Consider the following 17,508-nt stretch of genomic DNA (forward strand, 5'->3'; position numbering starts at 1 on the left):
GGAAAAATGAAATGCACAGATATAGGATGGGGGACACCTGGCTGAATGAAACTATGTGTGAAAGGGATCTAGGAGTCCAAGTAGACCACAAGTTGAACATGAGTCAACAGTGCGATGTGGCAGCTAAAAAGGCCAATGCAATTTTAGGCTGCATCAATAGAAGTATAGTGTCTAGATAAGGGGTGCCTAACTTGGAAGGAGGTAGGGGCTGAAATTAAGCTTGACTTGTTGTTTGGGCTGCCAATAGGTTGAGGATGGTGAAATGTAGGACTTTCAAGCAACATGGAAAACATGACCAAATAAAAGCTGGAAGCATATAAATGTAAATCCATACTTCTTAGCCATGCTCAAAATGGAGGACATTGTGGAATCCCTCCTCCTGGACAGGAATAGAATTCTATGATTCTATGCTAGCTCAGTTTTTTCACCTCCTTAGGTAATGAATTAAACACAGAAATGCAAACATACATACCAAAAGTTTTGTTTGCATACAGATAAGTGAATTTGCATATTTATTTCTGCTCCCAACCCCCAGGGACTTTGAATGATATTTGAGATGAATTCATAGTATTGTTAGCATTCCAGAGCTAACCAATTTAGAGCACAATATTTGGGCCTTCAGTCTATCAGAACTGTCAACCAGTCACTCACTGGAAAATATTTACTGGGACTAATGCAAGTCAAGAAGCTTCTCTTGATTATGAAATGTATTTCTGGTAATTACAAATATATATATATATATATATATATATATATATATATATATATATATATGCCCCAGAATAATATAACAGAATGAAAACATTAAACAAATTACTTATTTCAAAAGAACTAGGAACTACAAGAAGGACCTGCAGAAAAGTGATGCAATACATTCTGAATCAATTCCTGTTGAGCACTTTAGCCAGATGCTGCCTTCCTCTACACCAGGAACACTGAAGTGTATGTATGGTCCAGTGGACTTATTTGGAATTTTAAGGGGTTTGTGGGCACTCTCAGAAAATGGCTGACATAATGGAGAGCACTTGTATCTTTAAAAATATGGTTGCCACAGTGGGCCTAAAATGCCAAAAGGAAATGTAACATAGCCAGAAATGTTAGTACAAGGCAGAAGTGGAGTCTGGGTTTCAAAAAACAAAACTACTTTTTTGCATCCACTCTTCTCAGTTCCAACACCTATTACCCCAAAGGAAGTATACACACACACACACAAAAAAAAAATACAAAGATGCGATGAGATGAGAATTGGACCCTTAATTCCCAATTAAATATCTGATTCCTAGAAATACCATAAAACATACACTTTACAAAAGCAAATGAGTGATGGTCCTAATGTACATGATACACATCAACACCTACCCAGGCAAATCACACATATTGCACAGGGACACCACAGATTTGAGAGACACAACATAGGAACCCATATCCATACACCTAAAAACACATACACATCAAAACACACCACACAGACAAACAGAACCCAGCGCTTGCTCTCTACGGCTAGTGAGCAAACTCAGTTTTCACTAATCTGTTCTGGAAGATCCTCAACACCGGTTACAGTTGTTGTACCTGCCATTTTTAAAAGATTTCTGTTGGTACCTCTATTTCTGTGTATGATCAATGCTCTTTTGGCTAAATAAGGATCAAGCTTTGAAAAAGAGTTTTCTTTAAATATATAGAATAAATTATCAATTAGTCAAGATGAATTCTGCTACATATTTTTTAATTAATGATTGCAATCATATATACCACATACAAGTCGGAATGAATATTTTGCTAATTTCCTGCTCATACTACACTAACAGGGCTCTACAGATCAGTCCATCCTCTAAAGAATTTTCAACCTTCAGAAGGTTTAAATTTGTTTTATGTAACTACAAATAACAGAATGACAAGCCCACCACAACAGCTGTAACTAATTGGGTTGAAAGTATCATGAAAATGAGAATCTTCTCCCATGACATTTATATTGACATTGCAATCAAATGCATATTAGGAGATTTGCAACTGTAACGAGCTTCCAGTTTAACAGATTTAAAAGAAGTAACATTGACAATCCCAAACAATTAGATGACTTCTCTTTACTAGAAGCAAAGATAAATACATGGACATTTGTTGATTTAGACTAAGGTGTTCAGAGTGGGGACCATGGGTTGCATGCAGCCCACAGGACCATTTTACAGCCCACAATACCTATGCAGTCAAAACAAAATCTCCCCCAATGACTTCTAGAGGATGCGGAGATACTTTTCCTGGACTACAAATGGCCCTTTGGAGGTTAAAAAAATGATTAATGCCCACATGTCCCCCAGAGGACATTAGACATATTTGAGAGCAAAACGCTTTGTTTATTTTTATTTATTTATTTCATTTTATTTCTGTGCTGCCTTTCTCCTAGAAAAGAACTCAAGGTGGCTCACAGATAAAAGAGATGCAAGAGATGACCTGAGAGACCGATGGGGCCCCTTAACCCCAGACAGTTGCTCACTGATTTAGATTTACACTACCACATCCAAAGTGCTCAGGGTGTGAAACAGTATCATATAAATATAAAAAGACAATACTACCTGAGCAAAGTAGTATTGGGGAAAATGGGACCACGAGTAATTAATCTGAACAGTATTCATTATCTATTAAACTTTCACATATATCTGAGAGCCCCTTCCATAACTCTTAAGTCAAGGTTGTAGAAAATGTGACCTACTGCTACATATTTCCCCCTCCAGGTAATTTCTGAAGCTCTCTGAGATTTCCCATGCCTATCCTACTCAAAAAAATTGGGGAAGGGGTCAATACAAATTTTACTGGGAAATGGCTGATGATGCCCCCTAAAACTGTGTTTTGAGTTTTCCGAGCCTTCTTCACATTTTTAGACCCAGATAGAGCTCCCCCACCCCCCACAAAAGGGAAAGTTCTTTAATCTAGAAAGTGCACCATAAGCACAACAGAAAATGTCCATTGGTCTTTGACCTTGCTCTGAATAGCAACTAAGTATTTTTCAGGAGAAATTAACTGTGGCACAGAAACATCTAGCATCTCAAAATGCAACCTTTCCCAGAAGGCATACAAAATGTTTGATCTAGTTCTTTGAAAGGTCCTAGATTCATAATTTGGGGCCATCCTAGTGAAATCCATCATTCCAAATACAGATCTTGCTTCATCCCATAGAGTTGAAATTCAACAGCAATTTAAAGGTGACTGAACTTATCCAGTTAGACTGTGACAACTACTCATCTTCAAATTTACTGGGTCAAATATTGTCTATTTTACATGTTAGCAAGTCCACAGGCACAGATGAGTAATTTTTTTCTTATTAAACAGTGATTGATGGATTCATTCAATTGTATCAGAAATCTACCTAGACTGCAACTCAATAACATTTATTCAGAGATAAGCTCTACTGAACTTAATAGAATTCATTACTGAGTAGACTTGCATAGATTTGTGCTGTTAGTTTGCTTAGAACAATTATCCCTTTTATTAGGTATGCAAGGTACATGAAACAATTGTCCCCTATATTACATGTCACTTTGTACACTAATTGCCACAACAATAATAATTACTTACCTGATATAAATAATCCTCAAACACAAAATAGTAGTCATCATTGCTGGCTGTCAGCTTCACATCCTGTAATCAAAAAATCACAATTTAAAGCTGAGAGGCATGTGTTCCACCTGGAAATCTCCTGTAGTAAGCATAACGGAGCAGCACTGTAATGCTATATCATTAATGACTATTCCTACGCATACTAGATAATTCCAACACAGAAAATTAGGCTTTTATATCCTGATAATTGAGCGTGTCACTTCCAATTAGCATTTATCAATGGGAATTTCTCCTATTTTATTGTGATGGGAAATGAAATTTATCTTACAAATTATAACATTTTAATCATACTCCTTAGCTACCACATATTGCAGTTCACAGACATCCACTCAAAGAATCACAGTTACAGATCACCAATCTCCTTTTTATAGTCTCTGTATAACCCACACATTTGGGAGACTGTAGACCTCACCTGAAGCTGGAAGAAGTGTGTATGTCACATAAGGATCACTGGCAACACTGTTCTGCCAAAAGTTGCATCCTGCTGGAGCTTATTCTCAACTCTATATTGGCAAATGAAGGCAAAAATTTGAGACCGTGTAGATGTCTTGCAAGTATTTGGGATCAAAATAAGGTCTGCTGTCTCAGCCCAGGATTTCCTCTGCCCCATCCCGGATTCACCCCTTTTCACTTGCTGCCCCTCAGTCCTGGAACCTTCTTCCCCCACAAGCAAGAGCCATCACTTCTTTAAGCAGCTTCAAAACGGAGTTGAAAACCATCCTGTTCAGAGAAGCCTTCCCAGGCATTGCATAATTGTCGCTTACTATTTGATGTTCTTTTGGTGCCTGTTTATCAAACCATTTCCTGTATTGCTATGTACTGTATATGTATTATCCTACTTGAGAGTATGTATTTTCCCTGGAAGAAGATTAACCATCCATTATGAAGCCAAGCCCTTCCTCCAGTCCATCTGCCTTGGTCCAGGCCTTGGAGGTAGAGAGGAACTGCTGGACCTCATCCCCTTTCCCTCCACCACTCCCTTCTCCTTCTGTGTCATGTCTTTTTAGATTGTAAGCCCGAGGGCAGGGAATCGTCTTACTAAAAAGATTGTATGTACAGCGCTGTGTAAATTTACAGCGCTTCAAAAATAAAAGTTAATAATAATAATAATAATAATAATAATGGAGTGATATTGACAATTGACATATCTGTTGCTATTGCTGAATGACTTTTCACATTCCCCAGTAAAGACTACTTTATAAGACAACAGAAGATCAACTGTAGCAACCCTACACTTTGCCAGACATTGCAAAGAGAAAGAATATCCATTTTGAAAGAACACTCTGATATATCAACAGACAAGAAGATTTACAAAAGTGGTGGTGTGGTCAATTTAAAAGGCTAATAATGCCTTATGCACTTTAAGAGAGTATAATATTCTGTTTGTCAAAGACTGACATAGCATGAAGAAAGAGAAGACAATGTCCTGAAAGAGGTAAAAGGAACCACTACCATCAGGAGAAAAGAGATACTGTATCTGACCTAATGGAACATGAGATAAAGCAGATGCAAATGCAATGCACACAGTTTACCTGTCCTCTTAATCGGAGTGATGGTGACCAGAAAGGCTGCCTTCACTGACATCAAGTGCAAGAGTGTGGTAGCAAAGCATTCTTTCCCAGTTATGAAAGGACAATCAACATGTTCCAGGCTGGAAGTGACTAAGTGAGTAGGAGTACATATTAAGGAGTCCTTGAAAATAGCTCATGATTGTAGTTAAGATGAACCAAGAAGTAAAGTGCTGAACAGACAGGGAGTACTTCAGATTACAATTTAGGAGGAGTATAACAATCCCTTTCCTTCATGGAAGGAAAGAAGCAAGGATGTAGGAAACAGAATCTCGTTGTAGTTGGAGGAAACTGAAGAGAGAAATTTTTTCAAAGATTTCCTTTTTCGCCCATGAGAGTCTCTTGTGGAGGGCTCTCTAGAAGTACATAAGACATTCATCACCTTAGGATACACAATGAATGTGTATCTACCAGACAGGTAGCATTCTTCTCTTTCTTGACTATTATTAGGCCTGGACACAGTGGAAAGCGTTAGGTAATTTTACCTGGCCATCAGGAGAAGAAGAGTAAACCACCGTACCATGGTTACCACAGTCATCACAGTGAAGTTTACATTGTCTAGACAGAGCTTTCATGATTGCGCTCAATATAAGAGAAATGGAGGATAGGCATAAAAAGAGACACCTTCCCACTGTAAATATGTCCTCTAAGAAACCGTGGATCTGAGAGAATCAGTTGCACTAGGCATTGCTGAGCACTGGTACAGAATCCACTGCATCTGGCACTACCCAGTGGCACTGTTGGAGTTCCCTGTTGATTAAAAAAAAAGCATGGCAATGGCATTTTACTAAAAGCATCTCCTTCTATGTAATCATCACTCAGAATCTGAACTGCCAACTGTCCAAATTTCTCAAGAATAGCAATACATCCAAAGCTATACAGTATGCAAGACAGGAAAGCACGTGGCTGGGTACCCTCTTTCTTGTTGGTGTAGCACACTGTTGTGTTGTCTGTGCCTACTTAATAACACAGCTGGAAAGGAATTGAATGAACTCCCAAAATGCTTGTATTACTGCCAAAAGTTTTAGGGTGTTGATGTGGCTTCTCGAATCTGCAGTTGACCAATTGCCTTGGACACTAGGATGGCCATAATGAACTCCCCATCCAGATTCTAAGGCATCAATGGTGACAATCACTGAGATCCCATATGAGCAAAGCTCTGTATCATCGGTTAGATTCTAATTAGCATCAACCAGCCAAGCAGAGAGTGGACATGAGATGGTATTTTGAATCTCACTTTGAGGTTGTCAAATTATGAGTGGAAAATTCAGAGAAACAATTTCTGGAGGGCTCACATATGAAGACATACAGAATACTACCAGCATTGATCCATTGAGACCTAGAAGCACTACAATAATTTCTGACAAACAAACAAAAAAAAGGTTCTGGACCAAATTTGTATGACTGCAGCTATTAGTGAGAGATCCCTGTCTTGTAGGAGAAAAATTGTGCTTGGCCGTAAAATCCCAAGAATAACTACAACTTATATGGCTTGTGTTGAAACAAAAAGAAACAAAATGGCAATTGATAATAATGAATTTAAACCATCAGCATCATCTGATGGCCATCTGTCGGTTATGCTTTGATTGAAATTTCCTGCATGTCAGGGGGGTTGGACTGGATGGTCCTTGTGGTCTCTAACAGTGCTATGATTCTATGATCTGGGTAGAAGATGAGCATGATTTGGAAGTTTAGTCTTTACTGACAAAGCTAGCCAAAGACACCATAGGAATAATAGAGGAATAAATGATGACTGCTGGAATGCAGGCCAAGATACTGTGAACAATGGAGTGAAGCATTATTGGTAAAATAGATGTCCAAAGTAAAATTTGTGAATTTGTCAGTACTGAAACAAGTGTTGAGGCATGGACAAAAGCAATATTGGTTGAGTAATGGTCAGCTGTGTATCAGAAGTCACCCATGTCTCAGGTGATACATGACTGTAAGGAAAAGTGAGCTACTTCAATTGAGCTTGACACTAGAAGAGGGAGGTGCCCTAGCTAAATGATACTGTAGTGATTTAAGAGTAACTACAATGCTTACAGTAGAATATATCCCAATAATGCCACAACCAAGTATGGTACCAGACAGGGACGTAGCCAGGATTTTAGGAAGGGGGGGGGGGGTCCAGACTAAGTGACACCATTATAATGGGGTTTGGGCACGGCGGCGCAGCAGCACACACCATTAATTTTTCTAATGGAAGGGGGGTTCCGGACCCCAAGAACCCCCCCTTGGCTATGTCCCTATACCAGATGTCATCAGTATCAAGGTATGCATGGTAATTTATCCTTTGGCACTCGAGAGAGCACCTCCCTCAAGCATAAGAAAGAGTTCTCATGCAATAGCAATCATGAACATTTTTGTAAGCCTTATATCCAGCATCCAGACAGAGAGAAATATGATGAGTGAGATTGTCACTGGTGCTGAGGACTATACTTGGACTAAGCTTCTGTTTTAGTGAACTGATCTAGTATTTAGTTCTACAATATTTTAAATAAATAATATAAAATAAAAATGATGCCAAACAACCTGAACTGTAATACTAATATAAATAAAACAATGATAAAAAGTTTAAAACCAATTCAACTATCATATCAAAATACATCTGTTAAAATGATCATTTGTTTTAAAATATGTACTGTTTTAAATTTAAAACTATGAAAGTATTTAAAACCACAACAATGAGGAAAAACACACACGCGTGCGCGCATACACAGACAGACAAACACAGGCACCTAATTAAAAGCCCATAGAATTGGTATTGAAGTGTGGTCTCAATAGCCACATGTTGATCCTTTTCTTCTTCTTTTCCCTTTAGTGTCCCCATCAGTACTGAGAACTGCTGTTTATCTTTCTAAGTTTAGGAGCTGAATTGTGGGATAACCTGTCCCTTGCTTCCATTCTCCATTTATGCTGTCTATTATTGCCCTAAGGAAGGGCCATAACATCCTTTGGTAGTGAACCAGTGCAAATAATACCAAGTCAGAGCCAGTTTTTGCAGTGATTGCAGATGAATGCCTACATCCAACTGCCCTGATGCCGGGTCATCAACAATTTAGCTGAAGGTGACGGGCATCAGCTAATAGACACAGTTTTTGAAGTCCTACAGCAGACAAAGGTATCTGGAGAGAATATTAGTTCCTGTGAAAGAACAGTGTAAAGGGTAACTTCTCTACCCATTTGCTTTTGAGTGGTAAAGAAGGAATGCTCAAAAGTCTCAAACTGTGGGTTTCTTTTAAGCATAGTGGGCACAGAAACTGACCGTCTGAAAGAGAGACTAACTCCATAAGCAACACATCTCTTTAACATAAGATTTGAACCCACCACTCCATTACAGAAATAAGGACACAGCTGAATGATAGACTACAATAACTTTCTACTCTTGGAGGGACAAAGAACTGAGAACAAACTATGGAAATACTGACAATAACAGAATCTTTAGACAGGTTCAGATACTAAAAAACTGAGAGTCTGTCCAGAATGCTGCTAAACTAATGGGTGAAAAGGAACTGAGGCGAACTGGAGAGAAAACAAAATTAAACGCTCAATAGGAAGCACAAAAGTTCCACACATGCATTCTGGCCCAGCTCTAGAACTTTCCAAAAAGGTCTGAACAAGAAAATTCCACAGGTGTGAGTTACACAGAGGCCATGAATATGAAACACAGGAATCTGTTTAAAAAGCAGCCACAGGGGGTCAGGAGTAGGAGAGGGACACAATGAGATCAGGGAATCAACATGGGATGAAAGGTTAGACCAGAAATGGGGAGAATGCAGCATGTGAGCTGCATGGGGTCCTTCAATTCCAGTTTTGTGTCCCCTGCCCCTTGAATCCCCTCACCAGTCCACCAAAGCCCCTCAATTTTATTTTTAAAATTTGGCATGATTTTCACACATTTTGTTGTTGTTAGCTACCCTCGAATTGGTTCCGACTCATGGCAACCCTGTGGATGAGACATCTCTAGGAATCCCTGTCTTCCACTGCCTTGCCCAAATCCTGCAAGTCACTGCCCATAACCCCTCTGATTGAGTCTATCCATCTAGTTTGTGGTGTTTCTTCTACCTTCTCCCTCTCCTAGCATTATAGTTTTTTTCTAGTGATCTGTGCCTTCTCATTATGTGGCCAAAGTACAATGGTTTCAACTTGATCATCTTAGCTTCCAAGGAAAGCCCTGGTCTGATCTGTCCAAGAACCCATTTGTTTGTTTACTTGGCTGTCCAAGGTATCCTAAGTACTCTTCTCCAGCAGCACATTTCAAATGAGTTGACTTTCTTTCTGTCTGCTTCCTTCACTGTCCAGCTCTCACATCAATACATGGTAATTGGGAATACAATGGCCTGAACAATTCTGACTTTAGTGCTCAGTTGTATGTCTTTGCTCTTCAGTATCTTTGCCACTTTTTTCATAGCTGCCTTTCCCATTCCTAGTCTTCTTATTTCTTGACTGCAGTCTCCATTCTGGTCAATGTTTGATCCTAGATATGTGAATTCTTCAACTATTTCAATTTACTCGTTGTCTAGATTGAATTTTTGAATTTGTAGATTTAATTTCACACATGTATCAACTTAAAATTTCACCCAAAGCTCTCCCAAATCATTGCAAACATGCAAGAACATCTTTCCCAATTTGCCTTCAAAACCCTCATCTCTCCAAAAATATTTTCTCTTCTCTGTTTCTTCTTCAAAATGATGACAGGAAATGATCTGATGTCATTCCTGGTCACCATTTAGAAGGAGAAATGAGGAAAAACAAGTTATTTGTGAACACTTGGATAGATATGGCACACAGTTGCTCACCCCTGGATTAGACTCTCTACACCAGGGACGTAGCCAAGGGGGGGGGGGTTCTTGGGGTCCAGACCCCCCCCTTCTGTTAGATAAAATGAATGGTGTGTGCTGCCACGCCGCCACACCCAAGTCCCATTATAATGGTGGCACTTAGTCTGGACCCCCCCTTCCCAAAATCCTGGCTACGTCCCTGTCTACACTTGTTAATATATAAATCAAAATTACTCACTTTATAAATCAGACTGTCCACCAAAAGATCATGTTGTATCACATTAGACTTCAGCTGCTCATAGTACAAAATATCCTAGAATGATATAAACAGGAATAAGTCATGTAAATTATCAAGTGGTAATTCAAACAAGCAACACAAATCAAAACCTAACAGTTTTGCTTAATTTCATTTTAAAGCAACAAAAAGCTGAAAGGAGATGGGTGGGGAGAACAGCATTCAAACACTTGCTCACCCCTGAGTTCACACAATATATCTGTCCATTGTCTAAAAAATACTGTTGATTATAACCCATTAAAAATATTGAACTATACTTTAAGCATTAATTTTCAAAAAAGACACACAAGACTTCTTTTTCTCACATATACACTCGGATAGGATCATGGATTAGGCAGTGTTACTACAAGTCCTCACATAATATAGACCTCAGGGTTAATTAATGCCTTCATGGAATCCGATTTGACCCCTTCCTGCCCCTGAGAAACTAAGTTTTGGCTCCAACAATTTTAAATAATTTCAACCCAGTATCTCATTATCATTACTGAGCACAATAAGGAAGTGAGGGCCAGAGTTTGCACAGTTCCATACAGTGCTGGATGATACTGTTTGAACCCATTCCTATCTGGCATATGGCATCTGGACTTGCAAAGACAGGACCCTTTTGTTATTAGCACTCCAGCCATGGAGTTCTGTCCCAGGAATGTTAAGACTGCTCCTTTGCTTTTGTTTTATTGTGGTTAGAATTCTCTTTTCAACTGTACTCATGTTTTATTACTATAAACCACACTGGATGTTTCTCTTTCTAAAATAGTATAAATACAAATAACAACAACAACAAAAAAGTATAGGAAGATATTACAAATAAAAATAAATTACTCCATATTTATAATTTTCAATAAATCCTTAAAACTTTTTTATTTCAACCCCTTGTGTCCTAAATTTTATATCATTTTCATCTACTACTGTTAATTTTGTATTTGAATCAACATTTTACAAACAGTAGCATTATGTTTTGTTTTATGTGAACCACTTTGGAAGTTCTTTGGCTAGAAACACAACATGGCTGGAGCGCTAATAACAAAAGGGTCTTTGCTGCCCATGGGATCAATACATCTCAGTAGCAGGTATGTCAGAAGACTCTCTGATGTTAATTACTAGAGTAAATCTCTCTTTCTGGATTACAGATATACTGGAATAAATGAATACATATTCTGAGCATACAACAGAAGACGATAATACTAAATTAGGAAACAAAACCTGCAAAGAAAAAGGAATTATAGCTTACTGAAAAACCTTCAATAGGGAGGACACTGGATAGCAACAGTTCATTTTCCAAAACTAAGAACATCACTGATCTTCTGAACAATGTGTACACAGCCATAATCTGTTCTTCACAAACAATTTCAAAACAAATTGGCTAAAAGCAGCCTCTGGCCAAGTAAAACCTAGAAGTAACAGTACCACCATAAACACAGCTCACATGGATCCTGCCAAGAAGACACAAGCCTCAGTTGGAAAAATAAAATTAATGATTTGGCATTCATATGTCTAGACTGTAGCAGAGTTCTATCAGTAGTCACTGGTGGTTATTCAACATAAAGAGTGGCAAGCAGGAAAGATAAGAGTAATTTGATTCCCCTTTTAAGACACAGCATATGAAAACGTAATAGTTGTAAAATACACACTTCAGAACTGTGTTTATTGTACTTATGCTTTTTCCATAAACATAATTTGTTCTATTTTAAGATTTTAAGAGTTGAAGATAGGCAATGTATATTATTCCACAGATGGCAGAAAATGCAATACATTCAACAGCACAAAGAATGAAACTGTTTCTAATGAAAGAGAAGTGAATAAGACCCATTTGGAATATACTGTATAAAAATCTACTTCTCAAGCATGCAGACCATTCTCATGAAGATGTAAGAAAAAAGTTACTATTGGAGCTAAAACCTTGGTTCTGCAATTTAAAAACTTTAAGACAAATTTATTAGCCTGTCGTGCAAATTAAAATGCCAAGGTCTAGAGGGGAGGCATAAACATTATGACAATTCTACACAGTATAAGAGAAAAAACCCTCAATAGTGAAATATTAATCTGACTTCCGGTAGCGGGGGGAAAGTAACACAAGAAAGCAAAGAGATCCAACATAATGTCATAGAAGTCTTATAATTAGTCTTTCGACTCTTGGAACGTTGGCCAAAAACATAATCTCTGCGGAAAGTTTTTCTTGCCTTAGAAGAGCATTTCTATCTAGAAGTGTTCATTATCAATCTGAAACTTTACACTGTCATTTCCTGAGTCACTTCCTGGGCCCTATTCCATGTCAATAGCCATATCTGATCAAAGTCTCTGTTTGCATGCTCTTCCTTCCCACCACCATTCCCTTCTCTTCTCAGTGTGCAATGACTTGTCGTAAACTAAATGTAGCTTACTGCTGCAGTGAAAAAACAGTTTCTAGGCTGAATTGCAGCTCAACAAGACAGGAGGAAGGAAAATATTGTCTAGAGGGTGCAGGGTTCATTTATATCTCAACCATTGAAAGAAGAGAAACATTCCCAATATGATGAACCCAAAACTTACAATAAGCTCTTTCACAGCAGAAGGTAGACCTTCAGGTTTACAGAATCCACATATTTAACACACACACACACACACACACACACCCCAACCCTAAAATACTAGCTATCAGTATTTGATGGAAAACACTGTCTGGAAATAGGAACAGACAATTGCAAAATAGTGGTTTATTGTGCAAAGCTATTTACCAACCAAACCCATGAGCCATACATTGAGCTGAATTGCATATATTAGTAGAAATCCATATACAAGTTACTGAAGATCAGAGATTCTAAATCAGAAGAAAAATCAAAGTCTTTTTAAATAAACCTGCCACCATATACAATTTACCTTCCACTTAATCTTGCCATAGATGCTAAGGACTTTCTTCAGAAAAATTCGTTGGCTCAAAAATTGTTTTCTCCACTAGTTATAAAAGTGATCATTAATTTGGAAGCTTTTTGTTTCATAGGAGATTTAGCAGCCATCATCAGTATAATGAGGAAATAGATGAATTGTTCTATTTTGAATGCAACTGGGAGACAGATAAATATGATGGCAAATCACACCCCTTGTTTACTTCTCCCATCTGTCTTTGCATTGTCCAACAGGAAAATATGAATTGGTACGATGAATTAACTGTTCAGCATGACTTTCTTGTCTCCTTCATTGCATGATTGAGAGTTTTTTAAGGAGAAGCGATAAGTAGACCAAGAACAAGCAACGTGTTTATTCCAAATCCAGAAAGGTTTTCACTGTTTCTCTGTGTTGAAGTTGTTAACACATTAAGCTCTCTTACAGAGTCAAACTGTGGCCCATTCAGCCCACCATTACCAAACATAGCCACTCTAGTACATCTTTCCCAGCCTGCTCCATTAGCAAGAAATACGCAGGGAATGAGCTTCAAATCTTCTAAATATAAAGGATATGATCCATCAGTGATCAACATCCTCTTCCTTAATAATGACAATTTTATGAATGTTTTATTTCTGTTGCTCCATTTGTATTTATTACTTTTCTAATGTTGCATTTCTTACTTTCCATCTATACTCATTACTTTTGTGTCATCTTTTCAATTAATTAATAATATAAGACAAATCTAAAACAAATTTGAAGCAAACATTCAATTAATACACCTAAAATCATGTGTGAATCCTTCCATACAGCTTATTTGTACAATAACATTATAATGTTAAAAAAAAAAACTTGTTTGCTGAAAACCTAAATTTACCCTTCACACTACCACAAAATCCATTTGTAATTTCCTAGCCAGATGATTTACACCAGTGATTTCAATGTCATTTTCTTTTCAATATCATAAGGCAACAAGGTTGAAAACCTGTTATTTTTTTATTGAAATATTTATTATTTGTCCATCACTTGAAGGTCAGTTTTTATTATCAATTTCAGGCTGATGAAGCACAGCAAGCATGATTATAAATAAATTACAGCATAGAATATTAACCCCAAAAAGTCCTTCAGGATGACCATGCCCTATGAGGAGCGACTTAGGGAGCTGAGCATGTTTAGCCTGCAGAAGGCAAGGTTAAGAGGTGACATGACTGCCCTGCTTAAATATTTGAAAAAGGTGTCAAAGGATAAAGCAAGATTGTTTTCTGCTACTCCAGAGACTAGGACACGGAGCAATGGCTTCAAATGACAGGAAAAGAGATTCCATGTAAATATTAGGAAGAAGTTGTTGACATTAAGAGTGGAATATGCTGCCTTGAAGTGTGGTGGAGTCTCCTTCTTTGGAGGTTTTTAAATGCATAGATGGGTATCTGTCAGGAGTGCTTTGATTGTGTATTCCTCCATGGCAGGGAGCTGGACCAAATCTCTTCCAGTTCTATAATTCTAGTTGGTCTACAGAACTGTGAAAATGAACATCTCACCTCATCAAATCTCCAGAAACTAATTTTCAATTATTTATTACCATGACAAATATCTTGTTACAGATTTTCTTTTCAATAACTTTAAAATATTCAGGACATTGAATTATATTAATTCGTTAACAGTAAATCCATAGTTCATTTGCATGAATTCTATTTTGTCCAGCAATTACAAACAACAATTCGTCTTAAGGTCGTCATAAGTTGGAAACAACTTGGAGAAGGTTTTGGGGGCAGAGTCTGGAGCCCCATCAGCCAGAGGGGGCCATGGCCAGGGCCTGAGTCTTGGAGCCTCCATCCTCAGACCCAGCATTTGGAACAGAGCCTCTGGGCACTGAGACCAAAGTTTCCGCCTTGGCACTGGTGCTGACTCCCTCTGGCTGACAGGGCTCCGAAGCCATGCACTGCCCCCGAAGCCAAGCCCCAAAATAGCACTGCTCCAAGCCACAGATGAGACACCCTGCACACAAGAATTTCTCAACTACCTCTCTTAGTGAAAGATGCAAGTAAGGGAGCTAGCTTGTGGGGGGAAGGGAAGAGCAGGAGAAACCACATGAAGAAATCAGCATGGCTCTTTAGAAGTTTTAAGGGACCCTGAAAAGAAGTTCATGCAACCCTAATTCTCACCAAGGTCCTAAAGGCTGCTGATTCCCCTTATCTTTCTTGAGTACCAATACTTTGTCGGAAAGCCCCTTTGGTGCCCCCTTTACTCCTCACTGCTCCCCTGGATTTTTCCACTGCCCCCCATGGGGGGCATACCACCCACTTTGGGAATCATTGGTCTAGATCAATTCAGCTAGGGTCACCAAAAGTAACATAAACTAAACATCCCTATTAACAGTCCTATGGGGATGGCCTTGAGGCATTTATAACTTTCATTGAGAGGTCTGTAAATTTTTCTCAGGTTGGCCACAGACACTTGTCTCTCATGACAGCCATTCCTTTTCCAATAAATATAACTGTAAACCGAACATGGTATCAATTCCTTGTATACCTGGACAATGGCACACAAAGGCCAAAGAGGGAGAAATGTGTGAACAGAGGGAAAAGAAGCAATGTCAAATACGTGTTACTGTAGGAGGGTAGACCCTGGGAGGGCTGACGGGGTGGGAGCGGGTGAGCTGCGGGACCCAAGGGCCTCCTCAGGTGGGGAGGGAGATCAGCAAGAGGAGAGACAGGTGGGAGAGATAGGAGGGACAGACACCCCCCCAAATTGAGGAAGTCAAAAGGGGGATGCCTCAGAGGAGAGGAGAGGGCGCATGGGACATGAGGAAGACGCAAGGGTGAGAAAAGCAACAGTAACCCGAAGCCCAGGGCGAGAAGGCTGCCCTATTTCTCTCTTCCACTCACAAGGAACACCCCAGGTAGGCCCCCATCAAGCCATAACTCTGCCTGACCCCAGCTGGGAAGGAGATTTGGGTGAGCACCTCAGAGCCGCTAAGCGTCTCAACCCTCACCCTAGTGAGTCCAATTTAGAAGGGTGCTGGTAGTATCCCCAAGGAGAGAGGTGGGAGCACGGGGCTCAGCCAGCTGGGAAAAGAGGATGTGGAACGGTTGGAAAAGTATTACCTTCAGAGCTCGTTCAAAGATTGAAGCCAGACGGTGGAGGCTTTACTTTACTTGGATCCGGGAAAAGAGAAGGAGCCATGGGAAGAACCCGAAGTCTGTCAAGAAATGCTTCAGTTGGGGATGTTTGTTTTGTATTCTTGAGTCAGTTGCCCAACTTTATTTTAGTCGTTGTATAAACCCCGGCCGCATGGGGCGAGTCGTGAATTGAACGACACCCCAAATTACCTCCGTAAATTAATTTGTTGATCAGCATAAGTTTGGTTGCACATGTGTTTGTGAAAACTAATGGAGGCTCAAGGGGCCTGTCCCATGCCCCGACCAGCAACCCTGCCCTCACTTACCAAAAGAGATATCCTGAAACACTGTCAGCTAAGGCTCGCAAAACCCTTGAATCAGCCAAGGAGGCTTAAATGCATTGTGGGGGTCTCCTCTGAGGGGAGAATATTTACAGTCAAAGCCTGGTTATTTAAGGCCAACCTAGATGTGATCGAAGGAAGATGAGGATGCCAAGCAGTCAGACCTGGAGGGAAAATGTGGGAACTGAATAATGTCTAAATCCCATGTCCTTCTGAAATGAGATTCTGAGAAGGAAATGAATTGGAGTGCAAAGAGGAGAATAACTGCAGGACACATACCAACTATACCCTTACAGGAGATTGGCAGAAGATGAGTGGGAGCCACTGTAGGCCTGCATCAATCATCTGATAATTCCATTCTGGTATTTTCATTTGAACAACAGCATAATATATTGCATGATCATTTCATATTATGAGGCAACTGAGTAAACACAGATGAACGTATGCAGAATCTGTTAAGATTAACAAACTGGATGACCATTTCATGTGGCTACTGATAGCATCCCCTGAGCAGAGCTGCATTCAGACTGCAAACCAGTGTAAAGGGGAAGGGAAGAAATATATGCCAATTTTGTTACTTTTGTGAAATAAATTACAATTAACTTATTCATACTGAAGTGTCAAAAAATAAACTACATCTTCAAACAAAGCCACCCACTAACATTTCATCATTCAGAAACGCATATCAATTTATTTATAAATTTAAAAACTAGTGGATTTTAAATACAGTGACATTGACATTCAGACTAAGACTAGATACATGGTGGCTCACAGCTTGTGAATCACCCACTACTGTGCAATCCATATAATGAATTAAAGACCTGATCTTGAAAAATATACTTTTTTCCTATCAGGAAAAGATTTTTAGTCTACATACAAACTTCCAGAAAAGCCTCAATTCTTCAAGGCTCAAGAATAGATAGAACAGAACAGTATACT

General features: G+C 39.1%; 1 protein-coding gene across 6 annotated transcripts in view; it reads right to left on the reverse strand.

The window, feature by feature from the left end:
• The window catches only part of LOC149312469 (TBC1 domain family member 19), an 82,057-nt gene that overhangs the window by 25,524 nt on the left and 39,025 nt on the right, over positions 1-17,508 (reverse strand). For all 6 annotated transcript variants that reach the window (XR_016281260.1, XR_016281259.1, XM_089524699.1 and 3 more), the window contains 2 exons: positions 10,197-10,271; positions 3,568-3,630 (listed from right to left, as the gene is read on the reverse strand). Coding sequence is in view for 4 of the 6 variants with exons in the window: in XM_089524699.1 (XP_089380825.1) it covers positions 3,568-3,630; positions 10,197-10,271 (138 nt within the window). In the remaining 2 variants the exon portion in view is untranslated. The remainder of the gene's footprint in view (positions 1-3,567; positions 3,631-10,196; positions 10,272-17,508) is intronic.

This window comes from Sceloporus occidentalis, unplaced genomic scaffold, assembly GCF_023333645.1.
Source record: "Sceloporus occidentalis isolate IW3139 unplaced genomic scaffold, rSceOcc1.0.p SCAF_5, whole genome shotgun sequence".
In the NCBI taxonomy this organism is placed as follows: domain Eukaryota; kingdom Metazoa; phylum Chordata; class Lepidosauria; order Squamata; family Phrynosomatidae; genus Sceloporus; species Sceloporus occidentalis.